The sequence below is a fragment of the Myodes glareolus genome, chromosome 9 (assembly GCF_982192425.1).
Source record: "Myodes glareolus chromosome 9, mMyoGla1.1, whole genome shotgun sequence".
Lineage (NCBI taxonomy): Eukaryota > Metazoa > Chordata > Mammalia > Rodentia > Cricetidae > Myodes > Myodes glareolus.
This window is the reverse complement of record NC_142034.1, coordinates 66472964-66488850: the sequence shown is the minus strand read 5'-3', so window position 1 is coordinate 66488850 and position 15887 is coordinate 66472964. Positions and strand designations below refer to the sequence as shown.

Below are 15887 nucleotides of genomic sequence, written 5' to 3'. Positions count from 1 at the left end.
TGACTGAGGGAAGGCAATGTCTAGGCTTCTAGACAAGCCGACACCTCAAACAAGGCTGGCCGTGCAGCAAATGCCATCAACATTGTTGCAGAGAGAATCCACGGCAGCTACAGTTACTAGCTGCTCACACCTCTCTGTGGTGCCACTGTTGATGCTCTTAAATTTTCATCCTCATCACAACTTTGAAAGCCCTGTCTCTATTTTACAGATCTGGAGGGGAGAGGAAGCGAAGGCTTGGGCTCAGTACTGCCCTTGGCATTTCTACTCCGAAGGCAGGCCCTGGGATTTCACTTCTCTGGAAAATAAGATTTTGGCAATCCCGTTTAAAAGGCCAGCTCTTATTTAGCCAGGAAGACATATTTTGGAATTAAAATGATAAGGGTAGAGTGACTAGGAGATGGGATGTCAGAAGGGGACACCTGCTGTACGCTTAACTACAGCCCTTTGAAGAGGAAGCACCAGCGATGGTGCCACATTAGGCTCCCCAGTCCCTCCCGGGGAAGGCGCGGGGCTCCCGCGAGGCCTTAGTCTTCTTGCCTCTTGGGAGAGCACGAGGTGACGGTACATCCTAGTTGGCCTCGCTGCCAGCAGAGCCCGGTCCCCAGCAAGACCGTACGTGGAGGGTTCTGATCGTCTCCAAGACTCGTGGCTGCCGGGCGCTCTGCACTTGCCCGCAGCGCTATGAGCCGACTGCGCAGGCCTGAATGCTGCACTGCACAGGCCATCCGGTTGCCATGGCAATGCTCCAGTCAGGCCTCCTGGGAGGCCATGCTCAGCTGACCTCCTTCAGGACTAGGTTTGGTGGTGCTACCCCAGCTAATGGTCTCCAGAAGGGGTTCCACGGGTGGATGTTCTGTGAATGAGGAGTCCAGGGCGCGACAATCGGCGTCTGGACACCCCCAGAGGGGCCACGCCCTCGGAGCCAGCTTTAGAGTCCGACTCTCTCCGCGGCGCGACTCAGGGTACCCCAAAGCCCAGCAGCGGTCGTAAAGGATTAGGCACGGACGGGTGCTTCTGCACGCCACACCTTATTCTGCGCACGCGTCCTCCGACCCCGCCCAGTCACCTCATTCTGCGCCTGCGCAGAGAGGCGGGGCGCTGTCGCCTGAGCGCGCACTTGGGGCGGGGCGGGGCCGGGGGGGGCGCGTGCCCGCCTGGAGTGACGCGGGAGAGTAGGCGAGTCGGGAGGGCCGAAGGGTAGAGCGGCGCAGCCCTCTGGGTTGGTGCACATCGTCGGCCTTTCTGGGCGCCGGGGCTCGCGTCTCACTGTCTCGCTGGGTTCCTCGAGCGGATCCGGGGCAAGAGGGAAGAGAACTCCGGGACAAGAGGGAAGAGAACTCTGGGTCAAGGGCCGCTGCTGCCCGGACTCGCCCGCCAGCCCGCGCTCGGCGGGGCAGCCTGCCAGGGTAAGGGGGCTGGGTTGTTCAGAGTAGGAGCGTGGGGCGGAAGTGCCTCTGTGGCGACCCATCCTACACACGGGAATACTGAGGCGCAGCGGCCACGGTGCTCCGGGTCCCCGGAGTCCAGCCTGGAGGCCTTCAGAGTGGTGGGGGAGGCTGGAGGCCGCCCTGCTGGGACCTCGGGGCGCTGCAGCTTTGCCTGGTAGGACCACCCTAGGAGAGCCAGCAAGCTGCTTGGGGCGCTGACTGAGTACAGGGATGTGGCCTGGAACGCTCCGGAGGGGACCTGTTGCCATTTCTTCTAACGGGCCGCTGCTTCCTCCTGCGTTCGTCTTGCACGGCAGAGTTCTTTGTTTAGTGTTCTGAAACAGGGAAGTGAAGCTTATTGTTTCCCAGACGTTCTGGCGAAAGCAGAACCGGACGAGCGGGAGACACTCAGCTGAACGGTCTGCACTGCCGGCAGGGAGAGCATGTTTCTGGCTTTCTTAGCTCACCTGGATGCACAGGGACCTCTGCTCCGAACTTTGGATAATTAAACGCGGTCTAAACAGATTGCTCTGCAGCCTGCACAGGGCACAGGGAGGGAGGTGTGTGTGTGTGTGTGTGTGTCTGTCTGTCTGTCTGTCTGTCTTTATGTGAACACTTTTCCCCTTTTGCAGTTTCAGACGTAGTTGGTGTGGGGATCAAGTTTTAGTGATTCTAACATTATGTAAAGGGGTTGGGACTGGAGAAATCGCTCAGCTGTTAAAAGCGCATTCTGCTCATGCAGAGGACGGGGTTCGGTGCTCAGCACCCACATGAAGTGGGTCATCTATAACTGTAGCTTCAGGGGATCCTATGCTCTCTTCTGGGCCCTGCCAGCACTGCTCTCATATGCACATAACACCCCTTCCACATACCCGGAAGTAAAAGAAAGAAAAACAAAATTTTAAAGAAGAATGCAGATTGGGTTGAAGAGATGACTCTGCGGTTAACAACACTGGCTGCTCCTCTAGAGGATCTGAGTTCTATTCCCAGGACCCACATGGCTGCTCACAGCTGTCTGTAACTCCAGTTAGGGGGATCCATCACACCAGGCATGCATATGGTGTATATATCAGTGCATGCAGGCAAAATACACATAAAATAAATCTCTTAAAAAATCTTTTTTTTAATAATAATAAAAAAAACGCAGACTCAACCTCTGACCCGCCGCCCAAGGAATTTTGAAGGATAATTTTTTAGAGATTAATTTTATTTAAGTGTGTGTCTTTTGGATGTCACATGTGTGTTGGTGTCAAAAGTAGGCAGAAGAGGTGTCAACATTCTCTGGAGCTAGAGGGTTACGAGTCGACCCACATGAGTGCTACAAACCAAACTCTGGTCTTCTGAAAGAGCCCCAAGTGCTCTTAACTGCTAAGCCATCACTCCAGCCCCATTCTTTTCTAAGCTATTATATTGTTATTATATCTTCTCCTTTAAGCATATTATTATTATTATTATATTGTTATTATATTATTATATGTTGCAAATAATAATGTGTGTATACATGTGCCAAGTCATGATAACTTGAGGGTTGAGTTCTTTCATTGAGTGAGTCTGGGGCTCAAACTTAAGTTATTAGGCTTGGCAGGAAATGCCTTTACCACCAAGCTGCTCTGTTTTGTTTTGTTTTCTTTTAAAAACAGGGTCTCAGCCAGCTGTGGTGGTGCATGCCTTTAATTCTAGCAGCCGCAGGTGGATCTCTGAGTTCAAGGTCAGTCTGTTCTACAGAGTGAGTTTTAGCACAGCCATGGCTACATAGAGAAACCTATCTCAAAGAAACTAAATAGATTGAAATAAAAGCAGGGTCTTCCTTTGTATCCCTGGCTGGCCTCAAATTAGTGGCTATCCTCTTTCCTCAGCCTCCTGAGTGCAGGATTGCCATCTTATTTCTGAGTGTATCCAGATTAGTATGTCAGTCTTTCTTTGAGTTGTGAAATCCATTATTGCTCTTTTGATAGTAACTTCAGTAATGAGGTTACTGTAAGGCTGTTATACTAATAACTGTACTTGAAAGCATAGACTCGTTCTGCTCCAAGATGTGAGGGAGAGGCTGAAAAGAGAAGTCTGCTTCTTGGAGCCTGAGCTCCTGGCTGGAAATTGGAGACCTTGGCCTGTGTTAGGTCGCTGTTTCTTATCTCCCCTGCAGCCATTATGCCCAGGAAGTTAACTTGCTTGGTTAAACGTGCCTTGTGTATGCCTAGAAACCCTGTGGCTCTTTCTGTGAAGGACAGGCTCCAAAGCCAAGGCTGGTCTTTAACTTCCTGTGCCTTAGCACAGGTTGGCTTCTTGAGGCATGGGTTAGCACTCTTCTCCTGGTTCTTCATCAGAGGAAAAGCACTGCCTTTTTGGGGCTGGAGTCTGCTGTTCATATTCTCACAGATTTGCCAGGAAAAGGTTTGCTGCAGGAATGTCTTGTGAGTCTTTGTCAGTGTCTGCTCCTGTGTGGTCCTCCTTTAGTAGGTGATGTAGCAGTAGCTCTGGAAGTGGGTGACATCCTGAAACAAATTCCCCTTGAAACAACTTTAGGCAGTTTGTTTCTTTATGCTTTTGTCCCTTTTACTTTAATGGAACCACTTTTTTTTTTCTTCGAGACAAGGTTTCTCTAGTTTTGGAGCCTGTCCTGGAACTAGCTCTTGTAGACCAGGCTGGCCTCTAACTCAGAGATCTGCCTGCCTCTGCCTCCTGAGTGCTGGGATTAAAGGTGTGCGCCACCACTGCCCGGCATGGAGACATCTTTTAAAAGTTCAGGAGTGACACCCAGCCTGGTCTATAGAGTGAGATCCAGGAGAGCCAGGACTACACAGGGAAACCCTGTCTCAAAAACAAAACAAAACAAAAAAACCCCCAAAAAACAAACAAACAAACAAAAACCAAAACAATACAAAACAGACCGGTGATCCTTGCTCTGTTCTGGAGTTTCTACTGCACCTGTCAGCTCTGAGGTAGAAACAAAGATTTCCCTTTTTCTGGTCTTTAAAACCCCTCCATTTCCTTTACTGTTACTGAATTGTTTTGCCCTTGTGCACTGGACCCCATCATAACATACTGTGTTGAGGATCCATACAATGGTTAGGATTAAAAGAAAGCTTTTTTTGGGCAAGAGAGTTAGGTCAGTGGTTAAGGGCACTTCTTATTGTTGTGAAAGACCCAGGTTCAATTCCCAGAAACGACATAGAGGCTCACCACCTCCTCAGACACTAAGCACACATATGGTGCACAGATGCAGACAAATAAAATAATAAAAATAAATCTTAAAGAATATTTAAAAGAAGCTCTTATGCCATTGTGTACCCCCTACCCCAGCATTTCCCTGTATTACTACATTGGCCTCTAATTTGTGTTTAACTTCCCAAGTTAATGCCAGGGTACCTTGTCATGGGATGTGTGTGTTTTGGCGTCCTGATGAAGCCTGAGGTGGTTTTGTGAAACACGAGCTCTGTGTTAATTTGCTGTAGTGGCAGTGTTATTCAGAGCTCATACTGTCATGTGGTATACATCATTAGTCAGTTCCAGTTTGAATTATTTTTACTTGCCACCTTCAGTTCTTTCTTTCTTTCTTTCTTTCTTTCTTTCTTTCTTTCTTTCTTTCTTTCTTTCTTTCTTTTTTATTTTACTTTATGTGAATGAATTTTGCCTGCAGAATGTCTGTTTACCATGTGTCTCTTTGGTGCCTCTGGAGGCCAGAAGAGGGCATCAGACTCCCTGGAACTGGAATTATAGATGGATGTAGACTACCATTTGGGTCCTAGGAACTGAACCTGGATCCTCGGCAGTAACTAGTGCTCAACTGCTGAGCCATTTCTCCAGTCCCACCTCTCTGTTCTTATAGTGGAGTTTGTGCTTAGCTTCTTTATGTCTTAAAAAGTAGCCCTCACAGGGCTGCGGAGATGGCTAGGCAGCCAAGAGCATTTGCTGGTCTTGCGGAAGATCCAGGTTTGGTTCCTAGCACCCATATATGGTGCCTCACAACCATCTCTAAGTACAATTCTGAGGGATTTGATGCCCTTTCTGGTCTTTGTGTGCTGCACGCACACATGGTGCAGACATGCATGTACATACAAAATATATCTAAATAGTGTAGACCCTAGTAAACCCCCCCCCATTTGTTTTTTCCCCTGAGACAGGGTTTTTCTGTGTAACAACTCTGGCTGTCCTGGAGCTCACTTTGTAGACCAGGCTGGCCTTGAATTCACATAGAACCACCTGCTTCTGCCACCTAAGTGCTGGGATTAAAGATGTGTGCCAACATAACCCTGCATGACATTTTTAATGTCATTGTTATGGGTTCAGGTTAACAAGTAGGGCTTTTCTTTGTATTGAGAGAGAACAACCTTAGTGGAGGCTGAATGTACTGATTGTGTTAATGAAGTTAGGGCAAAACTCAGGTTTGTGTGTTTGTTTTTTGTCTTTTTCTGGTGGGTGGGGCATGTTTTCCAGATAGGCTTTGTGTAACAGCCTTGGCTGTCCTGGAACCCTTCTGGAGTCCAGGCTGGCCTCGAACTCTGCCTCTCTCTCCCAAATTCTGCAATTAAAGGTGTGGGCTGCCACAGCCCCTTGTGTTTGTTGACACAGGGTCTTGCTAGGTAGCCCTGGCTGACCTTGAATGGACTCAGTAGGTAGGTCACACTGGTCTTAAACTCCCCATCCTTCTGCCTTGGCCTCCTGAGCATTAGTATCATATGTCTGTATCTGTCTAAAATACAATTTTGATGTTTGTTTTATTGACAACTTAGTCCATATATAAACTTACATGATTTCAAAATCTTTAAGTCTAGATTGGACCCAGTGTGGACGATCAAATCCAGCGAATCCAGCGGGAGGAGGCGTATTCACTTGCGTAGTTAATGCACAGTGGCTCCTGAGGTGCCTTCAGGATGCCTGCGGCACTTGTGGAAAACAGCCAGGTCATCTGTGAGGTGTGGGCCAGCAATCTAGAGGAAGAGATGCGGAAGATCCGAGAGATTGTTCTCAGCTACAGCTATATCGCCATGGTGAGTAGGTTCTTACCCCCAAAGGTTAGACTGATGGAAATACACATTTCTTCTGTCATTCAAGGTAGCCAGTGTCTCTGAGGAGGCCACATTGTCTGATAAAGTTTTTGTAACGTTCCTGTTTGAAAGTCTTTTTATATTTTTATTTTTGTTTATTTTAGGATCTGGATAGGTAGCTCTGACCAGCCCCGCGCTCCCTAGGTAGCCCAGGCAGGCCTTGAAATGAACCTGTGCTGATCTTCCTGCTTCTGCCTTCTTAGCTGAGGTTATAGGTCTGTGCCATTGTGCCCACTGTATGTGTGATGCTGGACAAGTGCTCTAGCATCTGACCTACCTCAGCCTCTTAGGTGTATCTCTTCACACATGTGATTTGGCCGTGTGGTATTTATTAATTGAATTTGGAGACATGGTTTCATGTAACACAGGCTCCTCTTGAACTTGCTATATATCAGGAAGATGACTTGACTTCCTGATCCTTCTGCCTCTATCTCCCAAGTGCTGGGATTACCGGCGTGTGCTAACATGCCTGGCTTCTGTTTTCAAAATATTTAGATATTTTCTTGTTTGCACTCAAAAGTCAGGAGATAGCAAATTCCAGATCTGGCATTTCCGGGTAAAGTGGAAAGAGGTGTGTGTACTCTGTTGCTTACTTTGATGCCTGACCTCTGTAAGGCAAGGCTTGTCTTGAACCAGCCCCTGAGCAAGCAGGGGCTCTGTTCCAGTCCAGGCTTGCTGCTTGCCACTGTCTGACTACAAACCCTGCTTTCACTACTCTGTGAGAAGCGCTAGCCTTACCAGCTCTCCCAACAGATTAAGATCCTGTAATGCCAACACTTGGGATGGAGATCAGGGGTTCACAGCCAGCAAGTTTAGGTCAGTCTGGGCTTTATAAGGGAAAAGTTTTATATACATGGCAATGAGATAGTCACTCAAGAAAAAGAAAGGCTGCATTTGTCCTTGATGAGAGCTCTGAATAGCAGGCCAGCAGCCATGCTGCTCTCTCCCAAGTCACACAAAGAAGCTAATGTGAAGGAGCAAAGGACCTGTGAGCCATCATATCCAACTTGGCTGTATTTGTATTTAACTCATATTAGATACTCTTAGCTGGAGAGATGGCTCAGTGGTTAAGAGCACTGAATGTTCTTCCAGAGGACCCAGGTTCAATTCTTAGCACCCATATGGCAGCTCACAACTGTAACTCCAATTCCAGGGACCCAAAACCTAGTGCAAAACAGCAATGCACATAGATAGATAAATAGGTAGATAGATAGATAGATAGATGATAGATCGATAGATAGACAGATAGATAAGTAGATAGACAGACAGATAGGTAAGTAGATAGATGGATAGATAGATAGACAAACAGACAGACAGACAGACAGACAGACAGGTAGATAAACTCCTTTGAAGGGATGGCTCAACAGTTGAGAGTGCTTGTTGCTCTTCCAGAGGACTCATTTAATTCCTTGCACCTACGTGACAGCTCACAACTGTCTGAAACTCCAAGTCCAGGGAATCCAGCATCCTCACATAGACATATATACAGGCAAAACACCAATGCACATGAAATAAAATTTTTTTTTTTTTTTTTTTAAAAAAAGGTCCAACCTGACTTCCCATTTCCCTTCAGTTTCCAAGTCACCTGTCCCAGGTCCTGTTGTATTCCAGACCTTGGGGGCTTATCTTGGGGCTTTTATAAAATGAAGAGCAATTTTGCTCATGAGTTGCTAGTCCAGCAACCACTTTGGTGAGACTCACTGGTGAGAGGCTTTTGTTCCTAGGACACAGAGTTTCCAGGTGTTGTGGTACGACCGATTGGTGAATTTCGAAGCTCCATAGATTACCAGTATCAGCTTTTGCGGTGTAATGTTGACCTTCTAAAAATCATTCAGCTGGGCCTTACATTCACAAATGAGAAAGGGGAGTACCCTTCTGGAATCAACACATGGCAGTTCAACTTCAAGTTCAACTTGACGTAAGTGTCTAAGAGACCCCTTGGTCTTATTCTTAGATGGCTGTATTTGAGTGGACTGAATTGATTGCCATAGGTTTTACTTATCAAAGCTTTATTTTCCTTTTTTTTTGGGGTGGGGGGAGAGGGTCTTTTATGTATCTCTGGCTGTCCTGGAACTTGCTATGTAGACCAGGCTGATCTTGAACTCAGAAATCCACCAGTCTCTGTCTCCAGAATGCTGGGATTAAAGGTGTGTGTTACCACACATTAATTCATTAATTATATTTTTATTTCATTCAATATACATAGGTGTTAGAACAGTTAAGAAAAGGCATTTTCCTTTTTTTTTTTTTTTTTTTTAAAGACAGGATCTCTATGTAGCCTTGGATCTGTAGACTAGGTTGGGCTCAAACCTGCAGAAATCTGTCTGCCTCTGTCCCGAGGGTGCTGGGACTAAACCACAATGTCTGGAAAGCTTGGTTTTCCTTGGTGCAATTTAGCCTAAAAAAAAAAATTCCAGGCTGTTGTGTAGCTCAGTGGAATAGTACTCAAATAGTGTATTTGAGGCCCAGGGGTTTATTCCTCAGTACCACAGGAGAGAGACAACCCAGTTAGAAATTGGCAAAAGGTAGGCTGTTGTGGTGCACACCTTTAATCCCAGCACTCAGGAGGCAGAGGCAGGCAGGTCTCTGTGGGTTCAAGGCCAGCAGCCTGGTCTATATAATCAGTTCCAGGACAACCAGGGCTACATAGATGGAACTTGTCTCAAATTCCCTACCTTAAAACAAAAAAAAGCTGGCAAAAGATCTGAATAGATTATAGCCAGTCTTTCTTGTTAGACTGATTTTGGTCCTTATTATGAAAGCTTGGCCTTTGCCCCACATGGCAACTGTCTATAATGGGGGTTTGAATGCCCTCTTCTGGTATGCGAACATACATGTAGTTAAAACACCCATATACGGCCAGGTGATGGTGGCACATGCCTTTAATCCCAGCACTCGAGTTCGAGGCCAGCCTGCTCTACAAGAACTAGTTCCAGGACAACCAGGACTACTACACAGAGAAACCCTATCTCAAAAAAACAAACCAAACCAAAAAAACCAAAAAAACCTACCCATATATGTAAAATAAATAAATCTTTTAAAAAGATTGAAAACAGGGCTGGAGAGATGGCTCAGTGATTAAGAGCATTGCCTGCTCTTCCAAAGGTCCTGAGTTCAATTCCCAGCAACCACATGGTGGCTCACAACCATCTGTAATGAGGTCTGGTGCCCTCTTCTGGCCTGCAGACATATACACAGACAGAATATTATATACATAATAAATAAAAACTTTAAAAAAAAGATTGAAAACAAAGACAAAAAAATGAGCTGGAAGGGTAGCTCAATGGTTAAGGCACTGGCTACCCTCCAGAAGACCTGAACTTGATACCTAACACTCACATGGTGACTTACAACTCTCATTCATTCATTAAAAAAAAAAAAAATTCAAAGAGAGGATGTAAATCCTCTGTAGGAAATATGTATGTTGGTTTGTGGAGTGCTTCGGGGATGCTGTGTTTCCAAATTATAATCTGGTGGTGATATTTGCCCTACTTCTGTCTCATTACCGACCAGCTCACACTGACACCTTGTTTTTCAGAGAGGATATGTACTCCCAGGATTCCATAGACCTCCTTGCAAACTCAGGGCTGCAGTTCCAGAAGCACGAGGAGGAAGGGATTGACACACTGCACTTCGCAGAGCTGCTGATGACGTCAGGAGTGGTTCTCTGTGACAACGTCAAGTGGCTTTCATTTCACAGGTCAGTCCCTGGGCACCATGGCCTGTCTCTTCTTTCACTGTGTCTGCCTGCTGACTTTGGCTGGATTGGAGAGGAACTGAATTCTTGAGGATTGGAGTCGTACTGGCTCTTTGGCAGCAGCAGTGCGAAGCTGGAGGTGGTGCCGGTGCACATGTGTCCAGTGTTTAGGGACCATTGGAGCCAGACACATGGTTTGCTTCACATATCCTTCCGTGATGTATTCCAGGTGGATGGAGTGTGCTGTGTGCTTAGCTGTTTTCAGCCTGGTGTATATATATATCTATATATATATATATTTTTTTTTTGCCTACTACTCTACCCGGATCTATGGTGGACGGTGGGAGGTTGTGTGTGGGTCGTTCTGCAGGCGGCCAGGTGGCGCTGACTGACGGTCACAGAACTACATGCGGTGCTGGGCCGGGAACCGAACTTGGGTCCTCGGGCGGAGCAGTCTGGCGCTTTGCCCCCTGAGCTGTCTCTCCGGCTGTAGATTGTCCTTCCTAACGTCTTCAAATGGCAGATTTTTTTTTAAATATTTATTTATTTATTATGTATACAATATTCTTTCTGTGTGTATGCCCTCAGGCCAGAAGAGGGCACCAGACCCTATTACAGATGGTTGTGAGCCACCATGTGGTTGACTGGGAATTGAACTCAGGACCTTTGGAAGAGCAGGCAATGCTCTTAACCACTGAGCCATCTCTCCAGCCCCCAGATATTCTTTCAATACTCTTGGAGACAGGGTTTTTCTGTAGCTTTGGAGCCTGTCCTGGAACTCACTCTGTAGATCAGGCTGGCCTGGTACTCATAGAGGTCTGTATGCCACCACCGCCCCAGTGGCTGACTGGCTTGCTTATTTATTTATTAATTATGTATATGGTATTCTCAGTATTCTGTCTGCATGTAGGCCTGCAGGCCAGAAGAGGGCACCAGATCTCATTACAGATGGTTGTGAGCCACCATGCGGTTGCTGGGAATTGAACACAGAAGAGCAAGCAATGCTCTTGATCACTGAGCCATCTCTCCAGTTCCGGTTTTTTGTTTTTAAAGGTTGTGTGTGTGTGTGTGTGTGTGTGTGTGTGTGTGTGTGTGTGTGGTTTGACCCTTTGGAGCTTAATTTATAGGAATTTGTGAGTTATCTGATACGGGTGCTAGGATTTGAACTGTGATCCTCATGATTACTTTTAGCTGATCCTTCTCTATGGCCCCTAAAGCCTTACTTTTGAGTTTTGATGAATTGAATTTCACACAAACTCTCAGGCTCTTGTTTACTTCCCATAGTAGCTTGCCCTAGGTACTTACTGAATGGGAAGTTGAGATTAATCAAGCCCCCAGCCTCAGGTGGTCTCAGGCTGGGCTGGAGCTGCTTTCTGACCCCTGCTTCCTTCTTCCCTCAGTGGTTATGACTTTGGCTACATGGTAAAGTTGCTTACAGATTCTCGATTGCCAGAAGAAGAACATGAGTTTTTCCACATCTTGAATCTTTTCTTCCCATCTATTTATGATGTGAAATACCTGATGAAAAGCTGCAAAAATCTTAAGGTAATAAACAACATTCTTAGTATTTGTAATAAAACAAGCAAACCTTAAACTCGACATGTCTTGCTTTACTGTTATATTCAGCTTTTTTTTTTTGAGACCTGCCATACTTCTCTAAAGAGGGTGCTGATTGAGCTGAGTGGCGCAGGACTTCCTCTGTAGCTGCCTTTGTTGGAACTTGGCACCAAAAGAGCCCTATTTCTTGCATCTTGAGTCTGGCTGCTTTCCTCTTAGGTCTGAGAACCTCAAAGTCGTTGGTGACAGGAAGCCATGTGCAGTATGTTAAGACAGTCTTCCTACACTGTCTCACATTCTTTGAGGGGTTTTAAGATTTATTTATTTACTATGTATAGTGTTCTGTCTGTATGTCTGCCTACAGGCCAGAAGACGGTGCCAGATCTCATAACTGATGGTTGTGAGCCACCATATGGTTGCTGGGAACTGAATTCAGGACCTCTTGAAGTGCAACCAGTGCTCCTAACTGCTGAGCCATCTCTCTAGCCCATAAGTTCAAAAAGGCCAGACAGTGGTGGTGTGCCCCTTGAATCCCAGCATTCGTAAGGCAGAGGCAGGCTGATCTCTATGAATTCGAGGCCAGCCTGGTCTACAGAGTTCTAAGAAAGCCAGGGCTACACAGAGAAACCCTGTCTCCAAAAAAACAAAAAAACAAAACAGTTGAAGAGGTTGGGCCTGTGGGATACCTCAGTGGGTGAAGGTGTCTCTGCCAACCTGGTGGACCTGAGTTTGATGTCTGCGGCCTGTGTGATAGGAGAGAACTGACTTGGGAAAATCTCATCTCTTCATGCACATTCATGTGTTTTGTTTGGGAAGAAGAGAGTGAAGATCTAAAAACAGCTACTGAGGCCTGTTCAACCGCTAACTGGACTCTTGAGTAGACTAACTTGAGTCCAGGAGAAGAGTGTTGGTGTGATGTCTCTGCTTTCTGTGCTCTAGGGAGGTCTTCAGGAGGTAGCTGACCAGCTGGATCTGCAGAGGATTGGAAGGCAGCACCAAGCAGGCTCAGACTCCTTGCTGACAGGGATGGCTTTCTTCAGGATGAAAGAGGTAATGCTCCAGTGGAAGCCCCTGAGTGCGGGGCCTGAGTTTCCAGGCAGCTTCTCCTTTATCTTCTGCTTTTTACAGAAGGAATCTTATTTGTTAGTCTACCTACTTGGACCAAGGATTATTTCTCTAATGAAGAATAACTTTCACTTGCAGTTTATTTATCTACTCTTTAACTTTTAAAATGTTTGAAGAAAAAGAACATGCTTTGAAAAATTACAGTGAAAGCTGGGCAGTTGTGATGCACGCCTTTAATCACAGCTAGTGCTTAGGAAGCAGAGGCAGGTGGATCTCTTGAGTTCAAGGACAGCCTGGTCTACAGAGTGAGTTCCAGTACAGCCAGGGATACACAGAGAAACCCTGTCTCAAGGAAAAAAATTACAACTTTGTTGGCATTTTTCTTTTATTGTTTTTGGTTATCCTGTCTCATTGTGTAGCCCTGGGTGGATTTAAACTCTTATACAGAGATCTAACTGTTCTGCCTCTTGAGTGCTGGGATTAAAGGTTTATGCCTGTCTTTGAACCCATGGCTATCCCCTTGCCTCAGTCTCCTAAAGTCTGTGATTACAGCTGTGAGCTGCCATGCCTGGTTAGTATGTGTCCGTCCGTCCGTCCTTCCTTCCTTCTTTCTTTCTTTTTGGTTTTTTGAGACAGGGTTTCTCTGTAGCTTTAGAGTTTATCCTAGAACTAGTTCTTGTAGACCAGGCTGGCCTCGAACTCACAGAGCTCCACCTGCCTCTGCCTCCCAAGTGCTGGGATTAAAGGTGTGTGCCACCACCACTCGGCATTATATTTCTTTTTTGCTGCTTTTAACCCTATTAATGAGTTCAGTTTACTCATTACTACTTTACTGTGGCTTTGACAAAATACCTGAGGCCATCAACTTCAAAGGACTATTTTACTTTGGTTTACAACTTGAGAGATTTTAGCTACTGGTTGGCTGGCTCTGTCTGCTTTGGTGAGCTAGAGCTAACAGGAAGTCTGTTCATCTTCTGGTGACTTGGGAACAGAGAAGAGGCTGAGTATGGGAGGTCCTGACAACTTCACTTACCCCCACTCAGTTTCACCGTAAGGTTTTTGCCATTTCCTAGTAACCCTACAAATTGGTGCTAAGCCTTCAACACAAGGACTTCTAGGAACATAGTACATCTAAAGAGTAACAAGTGTATTAGGTCGGTGGTTGCCAGCTGCCTAGGAGATGTCTGTTATACTTAGCAGAGGTGGTTCTTCTGGCCAGGCTGTGCTCAACATTTTGTGATTGGACTTGACAGTTTCTGCTCAGTGATACTAAGGTTGAGCTGCTTATTCAATGCTCATTGTCCATGATCTCCTAAAACAGTCACTTTCTGCCTCAGCTCTCAGGTGCTAGGCTTACATGTGTGCCACTTCACCTGGCTTTCAAGACTTTTATATATAAGGAACCATGAATGAAATGGAGTTGAAATGACTTGGCAAGCCTGAGTTCTTAATCACTGCCTTGTCTGGCAGCAGCCCAGGGTTCCCAGCAGTGACAAATCATAGGAATGCCAAGTCTGTTTTGGAAGCAGAGCCCCAATGTAGAGAAAGGAGCAGGAAGAGCCTATGCAGATGTTTGGTGTCATTGCTGAGTTAGTGTCCAGTCTGTTGAGTGTCAGGGCATAAGAAGCTGGGAGGTAGCATGACTCCTGGCCCCATTTTCAGCTAGTTCTGTCCTGTTCTGCAGCTATTCTTTGAGGACAGTATTGATGATGCCAAGTACTGTGGGCGCCTCTATGGCCTGGGCACGGGAGTGGCTCAGAAGCAGAATGAGGATGTGGACTCTGCCCAGGAGAAGATGAGCATCCTGGCCATGATCAACACCATGCAGCAGTGATAGCACGTGCACTGTGCTGCCTGTGCCAACCGCCCCAGCAGTGATAGCACGTGCACCATGCTGCCTGTGCCATCTGCCCCAGCCACTGACCTGCATCTGCTCCGAGCAGAGACTTTGGGTTTCTGTTTAAAGATGCCTTTATTTTAGATCCAGAAGGGGGTTTGCTCTGAATTTGTAAACAAGTCTTCCTTGTCCTCATGCCCACGCCCCTCTGCTGCCTCCTGCCACCAGCATCCATGGTTCCATGGACACCTTTTTAAACCTCCAGGATGTCTGAAACAAACCAGTAAAATGTATAAGACTCTTAAGTGTTGTCATTCTTTTTCTTTTGGCTTTGCTGCTCTGATGAAGATTCTCAGATGAGCTGAGGCTGCCAGGGAACATGGCGTATGTTCTTGAGAAGTAGGGCTGCACCAGCAGGCTGCCCTGCCTTTGTCAGTACATCTCCAGGACAGAGCAGTCCTGACAGTGAATGACTGCTCTGCTGAAATCTGCAGAGTTCAGAGTCTCATTTTTGTGGTGGTAAGGTGACACCCGAGTCTCCCCAGTCACCTTTCCAGATGAACTGCCCTAGACGAGGTCATGCTCCAAGTCTGTTTTGTTCTCAGCAGAGTGATCTCAATCAGCTGTGTTCTTAGCTTCCATTTATTTATTTATAAATGGAAATAGCAAGTCTGAGCTGTCAAGAGGTGGTAAAGCTGAGCTCTGGAATGTCACAGGAATCACTTGTGAGCAGGGCAGCAAGGGAATTCACCCCAGACCTGTAGAACCATCCCCACAGCTGTGCTCAGAAGCCAATGATTTTTTCAAGGTTAGGCATTTAGGAGCACACTGGCTTTTAAATAGCTATAGAAAGTACAATTTTGAGAAAGCAGAAACTTCTTTGGGAGGCAGAGATAGATGGCAGCAGCTCATCGAAGCAGTGGGCTTCCATTTTAAAAGCTGTGGAAAACTGAATTTGAAATGATTACAAAATGTCAAGTATTAAAGCTGGTATTTAAGATGCTTGTAAATATTATTTATGTTTTTAATTTTGTAAAATAAAGATTGCTTTTTAACCACTGGCATGAGGTGTGGTCTTTGGTAGCTAGGAACTGGTATCTGTGACAGGATTGGTGTACCTCAGAACCAATCAGCCTTGGAAGGAAGGTCTCATTGAGGGCCTTACTGGCTGTTGGGCCTTACTAGGACAGAATAGTTTTAATTGTATTCTCCCTGGCCACTCATAAATAGTGGGTTAGGCTCAAGGGAATTCTGCAGGA

The 15887-nt window shown here is 46.3% G+C and overlaps 1 protein-coding gene across 3 annotated transcripts; it reads left to right on the top strand.

The window, feature by feature from the left end:
* The first annotated feature begins 1169 nt into the window (after positions 1-1169).
* On the top strand, positions 1170-15690 carry Cnot8 (CCR4-NOT transcription complex subunit 8). 3 transcript variants are annotated; one of them, XM_048437768.3, is made up of 8 exons: positions 1170-1406; positions 3068-3135; positions 6200-6415; positions 8197-8390; positions 10011-10172; positions 11570-11714; positions 12666-12776; positions 14476-15690. In XM_048437768.3, the coding sequence occupies exons 3-8, from the start codon at positions 6299-6301 to the stop codon at positions 14623-14625; spliced, it is 879 nt and encodes a 292-aa protein (XP_048293725.1). In that variant the 5' UTR covers positions 1170-1406; positions 3068-3135; positions 6200-6298; the 3' UTR covers positions 14626-15690. The 3 variants fall into 3 exon arrangements, with proteins under 3 accessions (XP_048293725.1, XP_048293723.1, XP_048293724.1); XM_048437766.3 differs by lacking the exon at positions 3068-3135; XM_048437767.3 differs by lacking the exon at positions 3068-3135 and having other exon boundaries at positions 6195-6415.
* The last annotated feature ends 197 nt before the right edge of the window (positions 15691-15887 follow it).

Excerpts from the sequence above, each read along its gene's own strand:
- Cnot8 (XM_048437766.3), top strand. The coding sequence starts at position 6,299 with ATGCCTGCGGCACTTGTGGAAAACAGCCAGGTCATCTGTGAGGTGTGG. Across the intron at positions 8,391-10,010 it reads AACTTCAAGTTCAACTTGAC|AGAGGATATGTACTCCCAGG; the intron begins GTAAGTGTCTAA and ends CTTGTTTTTCAG. Across the intron at positions 12,777-14,475 it reads CTTTCTTCAGGATGAAAGAG|CTATTCTTTGAGGACAGTAT; the intron begins GTAATGCTCCAG and ends CCTGTTCTGCAG.